The sequence below is a fragment of the Anomaloglossus baeobatrachus genome, chromosome 6 (assembly GCF_048569485.1).
Source record: "Anomaloglossus baeobatrachus isolate aAnoBae1 chromosome 6, aAnoBae1.hap1, whole genome shotgun sequence".
Taxonomy (NCBI): Eukaryota; Metazoa; Chordata; class Amphibia; order Anura; family Aromobatidae; genus Anomaloglossus; species Anomaloglossus baeobatrachus.
In genome coordinates this window covers 205,072,428-205,091,489 of record NC_134358.1, presented here as the reverse complement: position 1 = coordinate 205,091,489, position 19,062 = coordinate 205,072,428, and the positions used below count along the sequence as shown (strand labels likewise).

At 48.0% G+C, this 19,062-nt stretch overlaps 1 protein-coding gene across 3 annotated transcripts in view; it reads right to left on the bottom strand.

Annotated features, from left to right (window-relative positions):
* The window catches only part of ZNF236 (zinc finger protein 236), a 255,426-nt gene that overhangs the window by 171,290 nt on the left and 65,074 nt on the right, over nt 1-19,062 (bottom strand). For all 3 annotated transcript variants that reach the window (XM_075314639.1, XM_075314636.1, XM_075314638.1), the window contains exon 8: nt 1,697-1,768. In XM_075314639.1, coding sequence (XP_075170754.1) covers nt 1,697-1,768 — 72 coding nt within the window. The remainder of the gene's footprint in view (nt 1-1,696; nt 1,769-19,062) is intronic.

Genomic DNA, 19,062 nt, shown 5'->3' with positions numbered 1-19,062 from the left:
GTAATGGCAAATCACTAGGTGATAAAGCCTGTAGTACAAGTAAACAACAGCACACAGACTGATAAGAGAGGCACAATTGATTTTTGTTTTCTAACCCCTGCAGCATGCTCTTGGCTAGCACATACATACTATTTAGCATATGATTAGTTATGCAGATTCTTGTCATTTCACTGCATTGTTACTGTTTTGCTCCTTAAAATCTAAATTTTAATTATTTTTTTGAATTTTGTAAATCCACCTTTTCGTTTTAAAAACTGCCTGAATCCTTCTTGGCATTACCTCGATCAGAAACAAGCATGTCTCGTCCGAAAAATGATCCCAGGTTTCTTCTACAAGCTCCCAATGTTGGTGCATACTGGTCGACTCACTTAGGTATATAGATATCAGGCTTCCTCCACTGACCTTGACAGTTCCTTTAATTTTTCGATCCGTTAGCCCTTTTTTTCCTCCTTGATTTTTCCAGATTCATTTGCCACGATCAGAGCTTAGTCTATAGACATTAGTACCATAGCTCCAAATCACCCGTTTCCAATTTCCACTATCCACTTTTTTAAAAACTCAAGCAGACCCCTCTTATGACAATATTGTTGTCAAAGCTTCTTCACCTATTTTCGGTCCACAATTCCAATTTTTTGTAATGTTGCATGGATGTCTGTGATCTCACTATTACGAAGCATACGAGCCACCTCCACTGCCGTGTTTGTTGTGTCAGAACTGATAGACCTTGTGATGAGCAAACTTTTTGACTCCAATATTTTGCCTGGATGTCCACCTCTTGGCTTTGGAATAGATGGACGGACTTCATTTCGCATTCTTCCAGCTGTCATGGCACTCATATGATGCAGTTTGGCAATTTTCTTTAACAAGAGACCGCTATCAATGAGCTGGATGATGCTGTTCCTCTTTTCTTAAGAAATCTTTTTCATGGCAGCTCCTCAATTAGAACCAATGAGCCTTTATTTGGTAATCAACCTAATAACACACTGAACTATTAGGGAATTTGAGAAAAGGTTGTAAGTTGTAGTATACAGAAAAAAAAGCAAACCAGTAACAATGCAGTGACATGACAAGAATTTGCATATCTAATCATATACTAAATACTTGCAAGTCATATTTATGTGTAAGATAGCCAAGATGATTGTCTATAAAATGAGGGTAGTCTCATGGTCAAAGCTGTAGTGGATGGTGAGAAATGGAGCCTGAAAGTCAAAAGTTGAAAACATTGTAACCCTTTTGCTCATAAGTATATATTTCAAGGAGAACATAAAGCAAGATGATCAATGCAGATCAAGTCAGAAAGTTATTTTTCTTCTTTTTTTCCCCCTAGAGTATCAGGCTTCAGTATATACGTTGCCCTGTAATTAATGGTTATGCATTGAATAAAAGTAGTGAGAGGAAAGTTACCATGAAATGAGACTACAAGAAAACTTCATAAAATGTTACTTATTTGCATGATTGTAAGTGGATATGAATACTCCTAGAAAGAATAGACGAAGCAAATGATTGACTATAATAGCTATAAAACTTTAATCATCCCAGAAATCCATTTCTTTTTAGATCTTGTAAAATATAAAGCCACAAATTTATAAAACATCGATTTGATGCCAACAGTCGACAATGCGTCAAAAGCAACTGGGAAAAAAAAAAAAAAAAGTAAGTATAACAATGAAGTAAGATTTAAATTTATGGTACTTACATTTTTCCATTTTTCATCAGGAGACGACTGCATAAGATTTGCATCAGACACTGCTGATGGCTGTGAAGTTTCCTTAAAAGAGAGATATTTACTAATTAATGATACAGGTAAAGTATTTCTTTGTACCGTGTTAGCCAGTAGAGATACCAGTTTGCCACTAAAAGGTATCAACCACTGAGGACTCTCAGTTATTTTAAACACATTTGTTTTAATACTAATTAATGGAAATCAGTATTTAGTCAACAAATATCTGAGGGAGTAGGGTGCCGTTATGGTCAAGCACTGAGGAGATGTTTTAGAGTGGACCTCCTGCTATCCTGAATGCCATCCTGAGGGTTTTATCCTTTCCCTGACCTCTGGTGGACCAAAACTCTCCATAAAGAAAGGTGGGACATGGCAGGGCGAATATGGATCATCAATTTTCAGACACTGACCTGTTAAATACCGAATAACTCTGGCTGGGCCAGTGTGGGAAAGGAAGTGGCGGCCATCTTATTGACTTGCCCCAGAGCTTAGGAGAGATAAAAAAGTATGTGAGCGGAGGGAATTACTGGTGAGGCTTCTTCAAGGTATTGTTTTTTAGGTGATTACACCCACATGCTCTGCAGGCATCTTTATAAAGGGCAGGCTTCCTGGTGAAGACCTGCTGGGTTGAGAGGCTACCTTTGGAACCTAGTAGCATGAGGTTGCAACAGCTGCAGCCACTATCTAATCCCTGAAATGCCAGTCCTCTGAACAGTAATCAGACAGGAGCTAGTGACACTCCTTTATGGACCTAAAGTGGGGCTTCCTGCCACTTATAATGGCTGGAAACCACGGGTGAAGAAGTTTGCAACGCCAGAGGCCCATCCCTCATAAAGTGTACAGGCGACATTTTCTGGACAGAGGGACATTGCCTCTGAGCAAGTCACGCCTCAAGCGCTATAGCAATCATCGTCTACACCTCCTCAAGCGCTATAGCAAGCGTCGTCTATTTGCTCCTCCTGCACCGTTGATGCCTCCATTTAGTGGGGGTTTAGCTGTATCCTGGTAGAGTATAAGTCTTTGGCCTGGGCGATGTACACACTGCAGCCCATCTTTGCTGTAAGTAATGCAAAAGGTGTATAGAATAAAACCATGAATTCATTAAAAATGTCACTTTGTCATGCAAAGAATGCGGCCTCTCAATTTTTTATTCTATATGCGGCCCATAAACCCAATTGAATTTGAGACCCCTGGTCTACACAGTTAGTGCACTGAAGTATGCAAACCCTAGCCACGTACTCTACGCAGACAAAGGGTAAAGGAGACACTGTGGGTGGTGTGGTCTTGATAGATAGGATTCTACCATACATTTTCCTCCAAGATACGTTCAAGGATGAGCCAGAATAAAACCTCTACTGCCATGAATAAACTCAAGAAATTCACTAGGGTGATAAACCAGATAACACCCGTACATTAAGAGGTGGTGCTTCAGCCACAAAAACCCAAGAGCACGAGAGAGGGTAAATGTCAGAGGATGAGATGGAGGAAGGGCAAAAAGACTTAACTATGCCAGGTGTCAGAGCAGTTACTACGGGCCATCTCAGTTTGCAAGTGCTCACTGACGTGGAAAATTGAGGAGGTATGGTTGGACGTGAGACTTTTAAGCCAACATATGCAGGCTGTATGAGGTCATATCTCTGAAGTGGAATCCACAGTAACAGACTTTGAGAGCAAACTTTCTCCTATGGCGACCAAGCTAAATAAGGTGGCTGGGTCTGCCAATGCCTGATGTCTAAAAATGGATGTTCTTGAAAATCGACTTTGCCGCAATAATATAAAAAATAAGTCATATGCCTACCTGAAAGAGCAGAAGGTCATCATCCTGAACAATTTATTGAAATCCAGCTTAAATCTAATCTTGGAAACAAATTCACCATGTTTACGGTGGAGAGAACCCATAGAGTCCAAGCCTAACGCATCTCCAAGAGCCGTTCTAGCATGGCTTTTGAAATGCAAGAACAGAGATGTTGCATTGCACCTGGCCAGTCAAAGAGGCACTCTCAAGCATAACAATGCAACAGTCTCCATCTTCCCAAATTTTTCTATGGATCTCCAAAAGCAAAGAGCCCAGTTCTTGGGTTCCAAGAGGAAGTTTAAAGATCAGAACATTTGTTATTCTATGGTTTATCTGGCTCGCCTCTGCATTGCATATTATGAAGGATCCATAACTTTCTTCACCAACTCAAGCAAAGAGTTGGAACCGCTACAGCTTCATCCTTCATTTGTGATCCCGGAGGAGGGGAAGGGGGGGTGATCAAATTTACTTCACAACAATAGGAGCTCTGATTTTCCATATCATTGGTAAAAACTATACCTTTCACTATGTTTAGTATTGGTATCTCCAAAATTGTAAACTTTATGGAGGTATCAAAATCCTTATCTTTCCACAGTTAACCTCTTAAGGACGAAGCCAGTTTTGTACTTAATGCCCAGGCCATTTTTTGTAATTTTGACCAGTGTCCCTTTATAAGGCTATAACTCTGGAACGCTTCAATGGATCCCGGTGATTCTGAGATTGTTTTTTCGTGACATATTGGGCTTCATGTTAGAGGTAATTTAGGATGATATTTTTTTATTTTATTTGTGAAAAAATCTGAAATTTGACAAAAAAATTAAAAATTTTGCAATTTTCAAACTTTTAATTTTTATGCCCATAAACCAGCGAATTATGTCACACAAAATAGTTAATAAATAACATTTCCCACTTGTCTACTTTAGATCAGCGCAATTTTTGAAACAAAATTTTTTGGGGTTAGGAAGTTAGAAGGGTTCAAAGTTCATCAGCAATTTCCCATTTTTTCAACAAAATTTACAAAACCATTTTTTTTAGGGACCACATCTCATTTGAAGTGACTTTGAGAGGCCGAGGTGACAGAAAATACCCAAAAGTGACACCATTCTAAAATCTGCACCCCTCAAGGTACTCAAAACCACATTCAAGAAGTTTATTAACCCTTCAGGTGCTTCACAGGAACTAAAGTAATGTGGAATGAAAAAAATAAAAATTAACATTTTACCTAAAAATGTTACTTTAGCACTAATTTTCTTACTTTTTTAAGAGGTAACACCAAAAATTGGACCTCACACTTTGTTACCCACTTTCTTATGAGCGCGCCGATACCCCACATGTGGTCAGAAGCCTTTGTTTGGGTAAATGGGAGGGCTCGGAACGAAAGGAGGAATATTTGAATTTTGGAAAGCAAAGTTGGCTGAAACAGATTGCGGGCACCATGTTGCATTTACAGATCCCCTAAGGTACCTAAACAGCAGGAACCCCCCTCAAGTGACCCCATTTTGGAAACTAGACCCCTTAAGGCTTCTATCGAGGGGTATACTGAGCATTTTGGACCCACAGGTACTTCACAGATTTTGATAACGTTACGTTGTCATATTGAAAATTGTCATTTTTTTCTCAAAAATGTTGCTTTAGCATCAATTCTCTCACTTTTTCAAGAGGTAATTCCAAAAATTTGACCCAAATGTTTGTTACCCACTTTTTTATGAGCGCGGTGATACCTCACATGTGGTCTGAAACTTTTGTATGGACAAATGGGAGGGCTTGGAATGAAAGGAGCAATATTTGAATTTTGGAAAGGAAATTTGGCTGAAAAAGATTGCGGGCACCATGTTGCATTTGGAGGAGCCCTAAGGTACGTAAACAGCAAAAAAACACCACAAGTGACTCCATATTGGAAACTAGGCCTCTCAAGGAATTTATCTAGATGTTTGGCGAGTACCCTGAACCCCCAGGTGCTTCACAGAAGTTTATAACGTTGAGCCATGCAAATAAAAAAATAAAATTTTACCACAAAATTGTTACTTCAACCAGGTAGCTTTTTTTTCACAAGGGTAAAAGGAAAAAAAAATCACCATGAAATTTATTGTGCAATTTCTCCTGAGTTTGGTGATATCTTATATGTGGTGGAAATCAACTGTTTGGGCACACTGCAGGGCTCGGAAGAGAAGGAGTGCAATTTGACTGCAAAATTGGCTGGAATCAATAGCAGACACCATGTTGCATTAGGAGAGCCCCTGAGGTGCCTAAGCAGTGGAGGTCCCCCACAAGTGACCCCATTCTGGAAAATAGACCCCTCAAGGAATTTATCTAGATGTTTGGTGAGTACCCTGAACCCCCAGGTGCTTCACAGAAGTTTATAATGTTGAGCTGTGAAAATAAAAAAATACATTTTCACCACAAAATTGTTACTTCAACCACATAGCTTTTTTTTTTTTTTAACAAGAGTAAAAGGAAAAAAAGCAGCATAAAATGTATTGTGCAATTTCTCCTGAGTATGCAGATACCTCATGTGTGGTGGAAATCAACTGAGTGCACAGCAGGGCTCGGAAGGGAAAAAGTGCCATTTGACTGAACATTTGGCTGGAATAATTAGTGGACGCTATGTCGCATTTGGAAAGCCCCTAAAGTGCCTAAACAGTGGAGGTCCCCCACAAGTGACCCCATTCTGGAAACAAGACACCTCAAGGCTTTTATCTAGGTGTATATTGAGCATTTTGAATCCACGAATACTTCACAGAATTTGATAAGCTTAGGTTGTTATATTGACAATTTTCATTTTTTTCACAAAAATGTTTCTTTAGCATCACATTTCTCACTTTTTCAAGAGGCAACAACAAAACGTGGACCCCACAAGTTGTTATCCAATTTCTTGTGAGCGCAGGAATACCCCATATGTGGCCAAAAACCTCTGTTTGGATAAATGGGAGGGCTTGGAATGGAAGGAGCACCATTTGAATTTTGGAAAAGTTGAAATAAATTGCGCGCACCATGTCACATTAGCAGGGCCTCTTGGGTACCTATACAGCAGAAACCCCTCACAAGTGACTCCATTTTGGAAACTGGACCCCTCAAGGATTTTATTCAGGAGTATAGTAAGCATTTTGAATCCACAGGTACTTCACAAAAATGTTGCTGTATCAACAATATTCTCACTGTTAGGATATGTGGCCATGATCCAGCGACACGGCATCTAGTACCCAGTGTCAGCCTTCCTGCAGAGATGTGAGTGTTGTCCACGGGAGAACGCAGCTGCCCGTGCCCACGTTTGGGTTGAGGCTGCTGTGGACTTTAGTTCTATTCTACCTGCAGAGAACACTCATCTCGGCAGCATATATTGACATGCTGAGGCTCGGGAAGCTGCGCCACAGGTCGGTTTATGCTGCGGAGAAAAGAAGCACAGTGGGCACGGGATTTCTAAAAATCCTTCCACGGTGCTTCTACTGCACAATGCAACGTTATGGATGCAGGGAAAAAACACTGCGCCCAAAACGCTGCAAACCCTGATTGTGGGCACACAGCGTAAAATGCTACAGTGGATGAATGGATAGATGTCAAACATATATAACATCCCACCCCCGCCTGCATATTCTAAGCTGGCACCTTTAGTACCTTTCATGTGGCACTAAAGGATGCCTAGCCTTGTATTTAGCCCAAAAAGAAAAAAAAAAAAAAAAAAAAAAAAAGAATTAAAATAAATGACGTGGGGTCCCCCCTATTTTTGATAGCCAGCTAGGGTAAAGCAGACAGCTGTAGCCTGCAAACCACAGCTGACAGCTTCACCTTGGCTGGTGATCAATTTGGAGAGACCCCCAAGCTGGTTTTTTTTTTAATTATTTATAAATAAATAATTAAAAAAAAACAAAAACGTAGGGTCCCCCCAAATTAGATCACCAGCCAAGGTGAAACTGACAGCTGGGGTCTGGTATTCTCAGGGTGGGAGGAGCCATGGTTATTGGACTCTTCCCAGCCTAAAAATAGCAGGCCGCAACCTCCCCAGAAGTGGCGCATCCATTAGATGCGCCAATCCTGGCGCTTCGCCCCAACTCATCCCGCGCCCTGGTGCGGTGGCAAACGGGGTAATAAATGGGGTTGATACCAGATGTGTAATGTCACTTGGCATCAAGCCCAGCAATTAGTTATGTCATGGCGTCTATTTGATACCAGACATAACTAATTGACAGTGATAATAAAAAAAAAATTGACAACAAAAAAAAAAAATTTATTTGAAAAAAAAAAACCCCCAAAAACATTCCCTCTTTGGCCAATTTATTGAAAAGAAAAAAAAAATCGGGTCCCTGCTGTAATCCATTGTGAAAGTCCTGCGGCGATTCTGGACCTTCTAGAATATGGGGGGCACGTTCAGGGAACGTATCCCCCATTTTCTAGGAGTGCAGACCCTCCATTTGAGGAGAGTGGGTGCAAAGAATTTGCACCCACCCTCCCCGGGTCACAGCTGCACAGTGCCGAGCAGCAGCAGCCAGCGTGAGTCAGACACAGGAAGCTGACAGCCGCGCTCTGCAGTGTCACCGGCGTGCACTGTGAAGGAGGAGGGGGCCGCGGGGGATCAGAGCTGAGACAGGTACGGGGGACACCGGGGAACACCGGGGTGGGAATAGGGGGTGACCTGGCAGGGCCTGGGGAGCAGGTTTCTGTCGTATGTGTCATAGCACATGCGACAGAAACCATAGAAAAGGGGGAAATGCGGCCGGCGCGCACAGCAGCGCCGGTATGTGCAGCGCCATGTTAGATTTCCGGGAGGAAGGGGGGGTGGGGGGACACTTTGGCGACACCGGGGGACCGGAGAGGACCGGGAGATGAGATTTATCTCCCATCTGACATGTTTGTTTATGCCAGCTGGGAGATAAATGATTTTTTACCGGCGCGGTCATTTACTCATCATCATCATTTTCATTTTATTCATTTATATAGCGTAATTAATTCCACAGCGCTTTACATACATATTTACTGTAACCTGATCATCGGTATACGGTGTATACCGGTCATCAGGTGAGCGGGGACCGGAAAAACCGGCCAGAATCATGATCTCCAGGGTCTTAGCTACCCCCGGCAGCTGAGACCCCGGAAATTTTCTGACTCTGGGGGGCGCTAGACCCTTTTTTCCGACCGCCGTTAAAAAGCGGCGGATCGGAAGAAGTACCCTAGTTTGTCGCCGTTAAAAGGCGTATCGGCGGTCATTAAGGGGTTAAGTTGATATTGTTTGTTGCTTACTGCCAAGACTCTAGTTTGATCTACTCTCCTACGTCCTAAAGATTGAAAGAGTCACTTTTTGTGGAATACTTTTCCGAATATGTATCACAATAACCAGACTGGCTGTGCTACATCTTTATGATCATGTTTTCATGCTTTGTGAATTTTTTGCTCCAAAAGATGCGCTCGGGCTCTTTTTCAGGGTTTGTCTTATATTTTCCCCATGAACACTAATCCACATTTATCTTTTAACAAAAAATATCAACATTTATTCAAATATGATCAAGTCATAACATTCTGGAACATCAACATTTTTTGTTAATCCTATTACTGGTTCAGATGCATATTTTCTTATCTGATCTGCTATTCTCATGGTGTAGAGCCAGTCCTATGGTGGTGGGTACATACCATATTTACAAAGGTTTAAATTACCTGCTTACATTTATTATTCTCTATGTACTGCTACGTTAACCCCTAAATGAAAGCAGACACCTCTTAAAAGAATCGCACTTACCAGACCCAACAAGTTGGCAAGTGAATGGGCTCTCACGTAAAAATCTGAGTCTCTGTCAGGTCCCCCATGTTCTACAGCTGTTGGCTCCCCCTGGTGCTTGGAAGCAGTATCACTCGCAGGAAGTTGGATACTGGTACCCGATCTATTTGTGAGCGCTGCAATGCAGTGAAACGGCAAGGGACCTGACAGCGATGCAGATCTCTGTGTGAAAGCTTATCCTTCATCGGCTTTTGGCAACTGTGATTATTTGGGGTCTGGTTGGTGAGATTTTTTTTTTCATTTTTGGGGGGTGGGATGGGGAGTCTGCTTTCTTTTGGGGAGGTCTGCTTTCGTTGATGAAGAGTTCTGCTGAATTCGTTAACCTTTTAGCTGTTTGGACACTTCCTTATATAAGTTCAACTAGGGCTTATTTTCGTTGTAGGGCTTATATTTTAAGCATACTCCAAAAAGCCCCTAAACTCCTACAAGGGCTTATTTTCAGGGTAGGTTTTATTTTTGGAAAACTAGTTATATGGCTTTCCAATGAAGATATAGGTCTTGGAACGTGAGGGGCCACGACTCCTCTGGATGGTGTTGGTATGTTTGCTGGTTAAGAAGAACCAACCACTTGGTACTTAGTGGAGACACATCTCACTACAGACTCAGCTAGGTGGTTGAAGAAACCCTGGGTACAATGCTCGGGACACTCTTTACTCCAGCTGTTCTAGAGGAGTCTCATGGATAATGTCTCATGGTTTAGGCATCAGCAGCTCAATTTTTTCTGCGCTCACTATTACCGTTCTAAAAACACATTTAGAAAGCTGTTGTGTTCCCAGGCTGCTATTGCTTGCTCACCTTGCCAAAGCCCAAGACAAAATGGAATAAAAGGAATCAGGCTTTAGCTATGTCACAAACCACCGGGGGGTCACTCAGAAAGCCCCCGCGCTGGCTACCAGTACGTCACAATCGGGGGGTAACAAGTGGGGGGGTCACCCCTCCTTTATACCTCCCGACCGACAGACAGAGCACGTGACGCGCTCTCTAGCGCCCCTCTTATAGTCAGGCCAATTATGGAATTGCCCGACAATAAGCAAGGAGGCCGCTATACTACTTATGCCGATTATTGAAGGGTCCCCAGTGAGAGTAGGGTATATATTCCCCCGACCTCCGCGGGCGGAATATATAATATCTTCCCGAATCTCACTGGCCTCCCCACAATAATCCTTGGCACAACTCGCTGCCACCAACCGATTTACGGTAACTATTAGCCGAACACACAGACGTGGGATTCGAGATCGAGATAACAGAACAGCTCAAGATTAATTATATAATTTAATCGCCTAAAGCACACTAGAAACTACAATATATACAATAGGGAATCTACAGAATATACAGTTATGTCAGAGTACAGTTACAGATAAAGCATGGGTTACAAACAGGCATACACAGTTCAATCAGTTACCTTGTTGCGTCTGGCCACAGGGGGGCGCTGTAGACCAGGTTTCCAGGAACTCCCACAGATGTTTCCTACACGTGCCCCCAGCGAGAAGAACCTTGGAAAATGGCCGAAGCAGGGTTATCAACCTGGGCAAATCCAGGTCTCCTCCTACCTTAGTGACCTCACGGGGAAGCACTGCCACTCCCCCTGCATGGATCAGAATTATCCAGAAAAGGGGATTTTGGCCATAACTGTGCCTGGGAGCGTCGTAGACGGACGCCAATGCTCTCATTGTGACAGTTATGAATTTAGCTACAGAACGAGGGGACTCATGACCTGTCTGCCAGTTCCCCATTGGCTGATATCACGCCTGGGGCATTTCCCAATGTCCTGCTCCCATAAAAAGGGGGTGCCGGCATCGTCCACATGCGGAGACACCATTTTTATGGTTGCCATATTTATCGGAAATATGGCTTGCGAGATATGAACCATTTTTTACTGGAGTCGTTCTGTCTGGCTATTTCCATAGCCTTGCTAATGAGATACAACTCTTGTTACAGGGTGACGGCAGGGAGTCATCCTGTGTCCTTTGTCCTAAAGCCACCTAATTTCCATATCACAGGACATGGCCATGGAGTTTGTTGCTAAACCAGTTGTGTGAAGGAAAGGGGGGTTGACACCAGGAGAGGGCTTCCTGACATGACTTGAATGTCATGATTTATCGTCATATCTCCGGATTTACCTCACACCTCCCCCCTTTTGAGGGCGCTAGGGGGCAGCACACTCCGGTGTTCCCCCGTGCGCCCGTCCGCGACCTCTCCTTGTCGGGACAGCCCGTCTGCGTTACCGTGGTCACGGCCCCTTTTGTGGCGAATGGTGAAGTTGTATTGCTGGAGCGCAAGGCTCCATCGCAACAATCGCCCATTCGTCCCAGAGACGGTGTGCAACCAGCTGAGGGGATTGTGGTCCGTCTCCACGATGAAGTGGCGCCCGTATAGATAGGGTTGCAGACGCTGCAGGGCCCACACTATGGCCAGGCACTCCTTCTCCATCGTGGAATAGGCAACTTCCCTTGGTAACAGCTTCCTGCTCAGGTACAAGACTGGGTGCTCTTGGCTCGCAGAGTCCACCTGGCTGAGCACCGCACCGAGGCCGAAGTCACTGGCGTCGGTCTGTACTACAAACGGCCGCGTGAAGTCGGCTGCCTGTAGCACGGGCGGGCTGGACAGGGCGTCCTTTAGGGCCCGGAAGGCTGTCTCGCAGTCCATTGTCCAATCGACTGCAGAGGGCAGCTTCTTCTTGGTGAGGTCCGTCAAGGGCTTTGCCAGGCTACTATAGCATGGAACAAACCTCCTATAGTACCCAGCGGTCCCCAAGAAGGACATCACCTGCTTCTTGGTCCTGGGGGTGGGCCAGGATGCGATGGCTTCCACTTTCTCAGGCTCGGGCTTCAGTGTTCTCCCGCCTACCCGGTGACCGAGGTACTGGACCTCGCTCATGGCCAGCTGACACTTTCCCGGCTTGATGGTCAAACCTGCCCGGTGGATCCGCCTGAGCACCTGTGCTAGATGCTCTAGGTGGTCCTCCCAGGTGGGACTGAAGACGGCAATGTCATCCAGGTACGCGGCCGCGTACCCTTCAAGTCCCTTGAGCAGGGTGTTGACCATCCGCTGGAAAGTGGCAGGGGCATTCCTCATCCCGAATGGCATCACCGTGGACTCGTACAGTCCAAATGGGGTAATAAAGGCAGAGCGTTCCCTGGCCTTGCGAGTCAGGGGGATCTGCCAATATCCCCGGCTCAGGTCCATGATGGTCAGGTACTGAGCCCCGGCCAACTGATCGAGCAGGTCATCGATGCGTGGCATTGGGTACGCATCGGCGACCGTGACAGCATTGAGCCCCCTGTAGTCCACGCAGAACCGAGTGGTTCGGTCCTTCTTAGGGACGAGGACTACAGGCGAGGCCCAAGCGCTGTTGGATGCCTGGATCACCCCCAGCTCCAGCATCTCGTCAATCTCCTGGCGCATGTGTTGCTGCACCTCCAGGGAGACCCGATATGCTGAACGCCGGATCGGGGGATGATCCCCAGTGTCCACGTGATGGACAGCCAAGTCAGTCCTTCCGGGCTGGTTGGTAAACAACCCCCGGAAGGGGTGTAGGGTGGCCCACAGCTGGGACCGTTGGTCCTCCAAGAGCTGGTGGCCAACCTCCACATCCTCAATGGATCCGCCTGCCCTAACCTGGGCTAGCATATCCAAGAGGGTTTCCGCTTCTCCCTCCTCGGGCAGGTTGCACACGGGGAGCGCACATGCCTCCCGCTCATGATGTGCCTTCATCATGTTCACATGGAAGGGCTTCCGCCTTCCACGGGCAGGGTCCAGGGTGACCAGGTACGTCACAGGGTTGAGCTGCTGGTACACGAGGTATGGGCCTTCCCAGGCTGCCTGAAGCTTGTCCTGTGGTACGGGGACCAGTACCCACACCTCTTGACCCACTTGGTAGGTCCTCTCACAAGCGTTCTGGTCGTACCAACGCTTCTGATCAGCCTGGGCTTGAGCCATATTGTCGTGTACCAGTTGCGTCAAGGCCTGCATTTTGTCCCGGAAGCGCATGACATACTCGATAACCGACACTCCAGGGGTGGCCAAATCCCCTTCCCAAGCCTCTTTCACCAGAGCCAGGGGGCCCCGCACACGTCGCCCGTACAGGAGCTCAAACGGTGAGAATCCTGTTGAGGCCTGTGGAACCTCCCGGTAAGCAAATAACAGGTGTGGGAGATACCGCTCCCAGTCACGCCCATGGGAGTCGACCAACATCTTAAGCATCTGCTTTAAGGTGCCATTGAACCGCTCGCACAGGCCATTAGTCTGTGGATGGTACGGGCTGGCCACCAGATGTCGCACCTGGACTTGCTTACAGAGGGTCTCCATCAGCTGGGACATGAATTGGGTCCCCCGGTCAGTGAGCATTTCCTGGGGAAAACCCACTCGGGAGAAAATCTCCAGCAATGCGGTGGCCACCTTGTCAGCCCGAATGGACGACAAGGCCACTGCTTCTGGGTACCGGGTGGCATAGTCCACTACCGTCAGTATGAAGCGTTTCCCGGAGCTGCTGGGGATGGCCAGCGGGCCGACCAGATCCACAGCCACCCTCCTGAAAGGCTCATCGATGATTGGCAGAGATACCAGTGGGGCTTTGGGGTGTGGCCCCGCCTTCCCCACTCTCTGACAGGTTTCACACGAACGGCAGTAGGCAGCCACATCGGCCCCCATTTTTGGCCAGTAGAAATGCTGGTTTAACCTGGCCTTGGTCTTAGCGATCCCTAGGTGTCCGGCCATCGGAATCTCATGTGCGATCCGCAACAACTCCGTCCGGAACGGATAGGGTACCACCAACTGTCGGTCCCTGGGCCACGCCTCCGGTGAACCCTGCTGGACCGTGGCCCGGTACAGCCGTCCTTGGTCCCAGACCACTCGCTCCGGGTCCGAGTCCGAGGGAGGCTGTGCCGCCTGCTCCTTTAGAGCTTTCAGGCTGTCGTCAGCTTCTAACGCTGCCTGAAACTCCTGACTAGATGTGGCCAGAATCGACGAGACTGTCACATCTTCAGTCAGTACCCCGGGACCTGTGTCCTGGCCTCCACCTGACTCGGCTGCCACTTGGTCAGAAGGGGAAGAGCTATCGGACCTCCGGGAGGCCCCTTGGCTTCCAGCACTCCCACTGCGGGTGACAGCGGCCACAGCCGCTGCGACCGTGGGTCGTGCCTGCTCCTCCTCCGTTCCTGACCAAGTCGCCGGTTCAGGCAGACCTACCTGGCTTCCTGACACCCCGGTTGTGGGGGAACCATGCACCGAGATCTTACCTGTTAGCACTTCCGCTCCTGGACCGGCCCCAATCTCACCTGCCTGTTCCCCTCCTGCAGCAACAGAACCCCGGTGTGAAATCTCTGGGGACCCCACATTTGCTGTGGTAGCCCCCACCCCACACACTGGTCCTCCCCCTGCAGCACCCTGCTCTCTGCTTATCCCTGCAGAGGGCAACAGATCCCAGCTCACAGGCTGGTTACTTGTAGAGGCATTGTCACACCTTTCTCTGACCCCCTCCCCTGTCACAGCTGCAGCTGTGTGTGTGTCTATGGTGTCTGTGCAAGCAGAAATATCAGAGTTCACTCCCTCCTCCCTTACATCATTCATAGATAACACATTAACATTGTCAGGAGTCATGTCAGCACTGGCTGAAGGTTCAGCCTTTGGGGCGGGGCCAAACTGGGAGGTTATTTGCCCCAAATCTGTCCCAAGTAGCACGTTTGCAGGGATCCGATCAGTTACCCCCATCTCCCTCACCCCTCGCCCTGCGCCCCAGTCCACATAAATGTCAGCAACAGGCAGCGCCGGGTCAATGCCTCCAATCCCGGAGACAGCGAGGGTTTTTCCAGGGATCAAGTCTTGGGGGGACACCATCTCAGGCCGCACCAGAGTCACCTCCGAGGCGCTGTCTCGCAGTCCTATGGTCACAGACTGGCCGACGGTGACAGGTTGGAAGCTGTCCAGGGACCTACCACCACCCCCACCCACACAATACACCTTGGGCGGCCCTTGGGACGGGGACGGAGCCGGGGCCTTGGGACGCTGAGGGCACATGGCCTTGAAGTGTCCAGGTAGGTTGCACTGGTGGCACCGTCTTGGTTCTGCCACGGGCCTGGAGAGGGGAGTTGAGGGGGACACCCCCTGCAGTCTAGGGGCAGGTGGGGCAGTCGCAGAGTTCATCTTACCCCCTCTCCAGGTGCTGCTGGTGGCTGCTCTCCTGGCTTCAGGAGCCCGATTGTTGGTGTAGTCATCTGCCAGGGCAGCTGTAGCCGTGGACCCCTTTGGCTTCTGGTCTCGGATGAACTGGCGGAGATCCTCAGGGCAGTTCCACAAGAGTTGCTCCGTGATGAACAAGTCCAGGATCTCCGGTCCGGTGGAAAGCTGCAGGCCTTGGGTCCAGTGGTCGGCAGCTCGGGCAAGTGCCCGCCGGTGGTCAGCCCAGGAGTCCTTTGGTCCCTTCTGTAGGCTCCGGAACTTCTTGCGGTAGGACTCTGGAGTGAGGTTGTACTGTTGGATCAGGGCCCGCTTGATGGTGTCGTAGCCCTGATCTGCCTCAGCAGGCAAGTCCCCAAGGACATCCAGGGCCTTACCCCTTAAACGGGGGGTCAGGTATTTGGCCCACTGGTCCTTGTCCAGATGGTGCTGCAAGCAAGTCCGTTCAAAAGCAGTCAAGAAAGAGTCCAAGTCTCCATCCTTCTCCAGCACTGGGAAGTCCTCAACACGGACCTTTGGAAGTTTGGTGTCTGGAAGGTCACGGGTGGCTGATGAGGGCCGGAGCTGAGCTAGCTGCAGCTGGTAGTTACGCTCTGCCTGGCGCTCTTCACGCGCTGCTTGCCGCTCACGCTCGGCCATGAGTTCCTTGTAGCCCTCCCGGTCTCCAGCCTGGCGTAGGGCCATAGCCATTTGAAGAAGGCTATCCGAGCCTCCCAGGCTCGGTGGAATGGCACGTGGTGATCTGCGGCCCGCTGCGGAGCCTGGTGCTTCACTGTCCATTGCAGAGCGGAGGGCTGGCGTCTGGCTCGTTGAGGACCCTTGGGCGAGCTGCTCCTCATCTTGTCCAGCAGTGCCCGGTTGTGCAATGTCCTCTGCAGAGCTGTTTTCTGGCGTCGAGCTCCTGGAGGACTCGTGGACAACCTCCTCATCGTCTCTGGCCTGAGCATCGGCCATTCCTTTGGCTTTGCTCCTGGTGCTCTCAGCCATTCTTGCAGACTTTTGGTCACTGACACAGAACTGACACCTGATGCCTCCACACACCTTACAGTATCTGCACTCTGACACTCTAGTGTTGAGCTAGTCTGAAGACCCCAGCAGCCACAGCTGCTGCAGGCAGTCTTTAGTGTCTGGGAGTATGGGTCTCACACTCACACACACTATTATCTCGATCCCACCGCTTGCCACCAATATGTCACAAACCACCGGGGGGTCACTCAGAAAGCCCCCGCGCTGGCTACCAGTACGTCACAATCGGGGGGTAACAAGTGGGGGGGTCACCCCTCCTTTATACCTCCCGACCGACAGACAGAGCACGTGACGCGCTCTCTAGCGCCCCTCTTATAGTCAGGCCAATTATGGAATTGCCCGACAATAAGCAAGGAGGCCGCTATACTACTTATGCCGATTATTGAAGGGTCCCCAGTGAGAGTAGGGTATATATTCCCCCGACCTCCGCGGGCGGAATATATAATATCTTCCCGAATCTCACTGGCCTCCCCACAATAATCCTTGGCACAACTCGCTGCCACCAACCGATTTACGGTAACTATTAGCCGAACACACAGACGTGGGATTCGAGATCGAGATAACAGAACAGCTCAAGATTAATTATATAATTTAATCGCCTAAAGCACACTAGAAACTACAATATATACAATAGGGAATCTACAGAATATACAGTTATGTCAGAGTACAGTTACAGATAAAGCATGGGTTACAAACAGGCATACACAGTTCAATCAGTTACCTTGTTGCGTCTGGCCACAGGGGGGCGCTGTAGACCAGGTTTCCAGGAACTCCCACAGATGTTTCCTACACGTGCCCCCAGCGAGAAGAACCTTGGAAAATGGCCGAAGCAGGGTTATCAACCTGGGCAAATCCAGGTCTCCTCCTACCTTAGTGACCTCACGGGGAAGCACTGCCACTCCCCCTGCATGGATCAGAATTATCCAGAAAAGGGGATTTTGGCCATAACTGTGCCTGGGAGCGTCGTAGACGGACGCCAATGCTCTCATTGTGACAGTTATGAATTTAGCTACAGAACGAGGGGACTCATGACCTGTCTGCCAGTTCCCCATTGGCTGATATCACGCCTGGGGCATTTCCCAATGTCCTGCTCCCATAAAAAGGGGGTGCCGGCATCGTCCACATGCGGAGACACCATTTTTATGGTTGCCATATTTATCGGAAATATGGCTTGCGAGATATGAACCATTTTTTACTGGAGTCGTTCTGTCTGGCTATTTCCATAGCCTTGCTAATGAGATACAACTCTTGTTACAGGGTGACGGCAGGGAGTCATCCTGTGTCCTTTGTCCTAAAGCCACCTAATTTCCATATCACAGGACATGGCCATGGAGTTTGTTGCTAAACCAGTTGTGTGAAGGAAAGGGGGGTTGACACCAGGAGAGGGCTTCCTGACATGACTTGAATGTCATGATTTATCGTCATATCTCCGGATTTACCTCACAAGCTACATAATCAGAGAGCAATATAGTATAGGGTCAGAGACCCTGATTCTAGCAATGTGTCACTTACAGAGCTGTTTGCTATTATTTTGATAAAAATCACAGTTTTAATCTGCTGCAGATCTATCAGTTCTCTGAATACTGGGCTCTGTATAATCCCACCCAGACCAGTGATCGGCAGTTTTCTGACCATGTACAGTTTACACAGAAAGCTGTCAATCAGTGGTGGGGTCAGAGTTATACACAGCTCATGAATATGGAGGACTACGTGGTAGCAGGTTTACTAGTCCTCCAGTGAAAATCTCCGGCTTTTAAAAAAGTAAATTTTATAAAAACTACAGTAAGCAGTGACACATCTCTGGAATCAGAATCTCTGTCTTTACATTATGCTGATTAAATGACAAATGTGATGTGATTCCCTGAAAAAGGGATTGTTCAGGGCAGGTTCACTTCACATCAGAACATAAGCAATGTGTATATCATTGCATCTGCAAATTTAAAGACCTGTCCTAGTCATTAGAATTGAAAGCCAATGTAGCGCCCCTGAACCACTCAGGGCATTACTAGGTACTGCATCCCCACCAGAATGCAGGGCCTACCCCTAGGGACATGGAACACCAGTGTCAGCAACACCTAGACACACCAAAATCCCAGTTTCAACTCCACACCAGGGGTAATTGGCTAGTTGGACACAATGGGATGGCCACCTAGAGGACGGAGCCAGACGAGGGGACTAGACAACCTGGTGGGAGGGGACCGCAGTAGTCAGTATTAGTGGGTGAAAGTGGAAAGACGTGCCAAGAGCTGGGTCGTGCAACGGTGACCCAGGGGCACAGGAGAATGGTCGCCAGGGCAGGTACACCCGAGTACCGCTGAGACCAGAGGACCGACGGGGCACAGGGCCCTAGGTCAGGTGTTAGTTTCATATGGCCTGGCAATTACCTGCACAGTGAGGGGACCTTCACGGACCTCACTGACCCACAGATCCAGGTGCACCAGAAGTAAAGTAAGGATCAGGGTTCGGGACACAGACCAGACCTATAGGGTCCCCACTGCCCGCTGCACGGACAAGGGGACTGCCACAAAAAGGGACAGTCGGGCCCCAAACCGCTCCATGCTACAGGGACCCAACCATACTGAG